We start from the raw sequence: 1,542 nt of genomic DNA, 5'->3' as shown, positions 1-1,542 counted from the left end.
TCAGAAAGAAAGGGGGGGGGGGGGGTGTGTGGGTGGGGGTGGGGGGGGGGGGGGGGGGGGGGCTAGGAATTGATAATAAATGCAAAAGACAAACTTTTTGTATTTACAAAGGAAAAATTAATATCTCAGAAATGGGGACTTTTTGTATAACTAGCAGATTATTTTTGTTGTGCAGCTCTGCAGAATAGCCAATCTGTCTATAACATATATAGTGGGCTAGGTATTACAAGGTAAAATACTGTTGACCGATTTGGGTTTCATTTGAGAATATCTGAAATTCTCACAAAATATTATTAATTGTGTTATTATGGTGAAATAACTGATTTATCGTTGATTTTGAGTTAGGTGGAAGACTGCCAGCTGACTTTCACAACATAACACTTGCAGTAGCATAGATCCATCCATTTCTGCTAAATGATCTACGGTCTAGATGTCTTAATGGAATTTTATTTAGAATGAATTCACTTGATTTTTTTTTTTTGATCCACTACCACTCGCTTTGCTAATTATGTTTGCTGATATAAAAAAGACGGAGGCTTAAAAATCGAAAATTTTCTTCACCGTATCTGTTGACATTTAGAGCATACAACCCTGCAAGATCTGCACCAGATCGGCTGTCAGGCATGAGACCAAATAATGGTATGTCAATGCATATACAGTATTTGATAACAGCGATCAGCTGCAGTTATCGATAAGTAAAGGAAAACCATCGATCAAACCCTCATAATAAGATCATTTTTAACGGGTGCATGCTAACATCAGAGCTGTAGTCTTAGCTAGCCTGTTAGCTCCTAACAGCTAACGACTGCTCCGTCAAAAATTCAGAAAATGAAATGCTGGCGAAGCGAAACGTGCGAGGGAGGTCCGACCTAAGGAGGTAAAGGGGTTGCAAAACTATAAAACCCCAAAATATCTGTAGTCCCGGGTTTTTGTGCATTGAAACGCTGGGAACATGCACGCCAATAAAGGCTTTTAATGCGAACCAAACAAACGCGCACGCTTGCGCCGGCGCGTGCGTTTCAGTCTCTTGTCTTTTTGTTCGGAAGAAATATCCGGTGAAAACGAGGACGAATAGACGGACACACAGAGAGGGCCGCCCAACATTCTCACTCACCCCCGCGGCGGTGGCGGCTTGCTTCCATCCCCGTCACTGTCCAGGGTCGGTGGCTCCCGGTAGTCAAAAGGCGAGCGCACATTCTCCGCCATTAGAGCTGCCTTCCCTACCTCTGGCGCTCCGGTAGATTGCTCAACACGCATGCGCACAACATCCTTGAGGGGTTCTCATAGTAAAATGGGGAGCATCCATCTCTGAACAGCACCATTATCACACAGGCACTAAGGTGTTTAGGTGTATCGTTCGATTGATATTCTATGTTACATATTTTTAACCAAAAAATGGAAAGAATCAAACTTTTTTTTTAGTTTTTATTAGTTTTCGGAGTAAATACTCATCTAAACGCGAGCCTAGTTTTCTTTACACCAGCAGAAAATCGTCTCTTTTGGATTCCATTATATTTTACTAATAGACAAGAAACATACTGT

At 42.1% G+C, this 1,542-nt stretch overlaps 1 protein-coding gene across 2 annotated transcripts in view; it reads right to left on the bottom strand.

Annotated features, from left to right (window-relative positions):
* LOC103387422 (uncharacterized) overlaps positions 1 to 1,272 on the bottom strand; it is a 6,619-nt gene extending 5,347 nt beyond the window's left edge. For both annotated transcript variants that reach the window (XM_025062738.1, XM_008322058.3), the window contains exon 1: positions 1,115 to 1,272. In XM_025062738.1, the coding sequence (XP_024918506.1) occupies positions 1,115 to 1,257 (143 nt within the window). In that variant the 5' untranslated portion in view covers positions 1,258 to 1,272. The remainder of the gene's footprint in view (positions 1 to 1,114) is intronic.
* Between the last annotated feature and the right edge of the window lie 270 nt (positions 1,273 to 1,542).

The sequence above is a fragment of the Cynoglossus semilaevis genome, chromosome 1, assembly GCF_000523025.1.
Source record: "Cynoglossus semilaevis isolate Cse_v1.0 chromosome 1, Cse_v1.0, whole genome shotgun sequence".
Taxonomy (NCBI): Eukaryota; Metazoa; Chordata; class Actinopteri; order Pleuronectiformes; family Cynoglossidae; genus Cynoglossus; species Cynoglossus semilaevis.
Note: the sequence above shows the minus strand (reverse complement) of the source record. Positions and strands in the feature narration are given on the sequence as shown.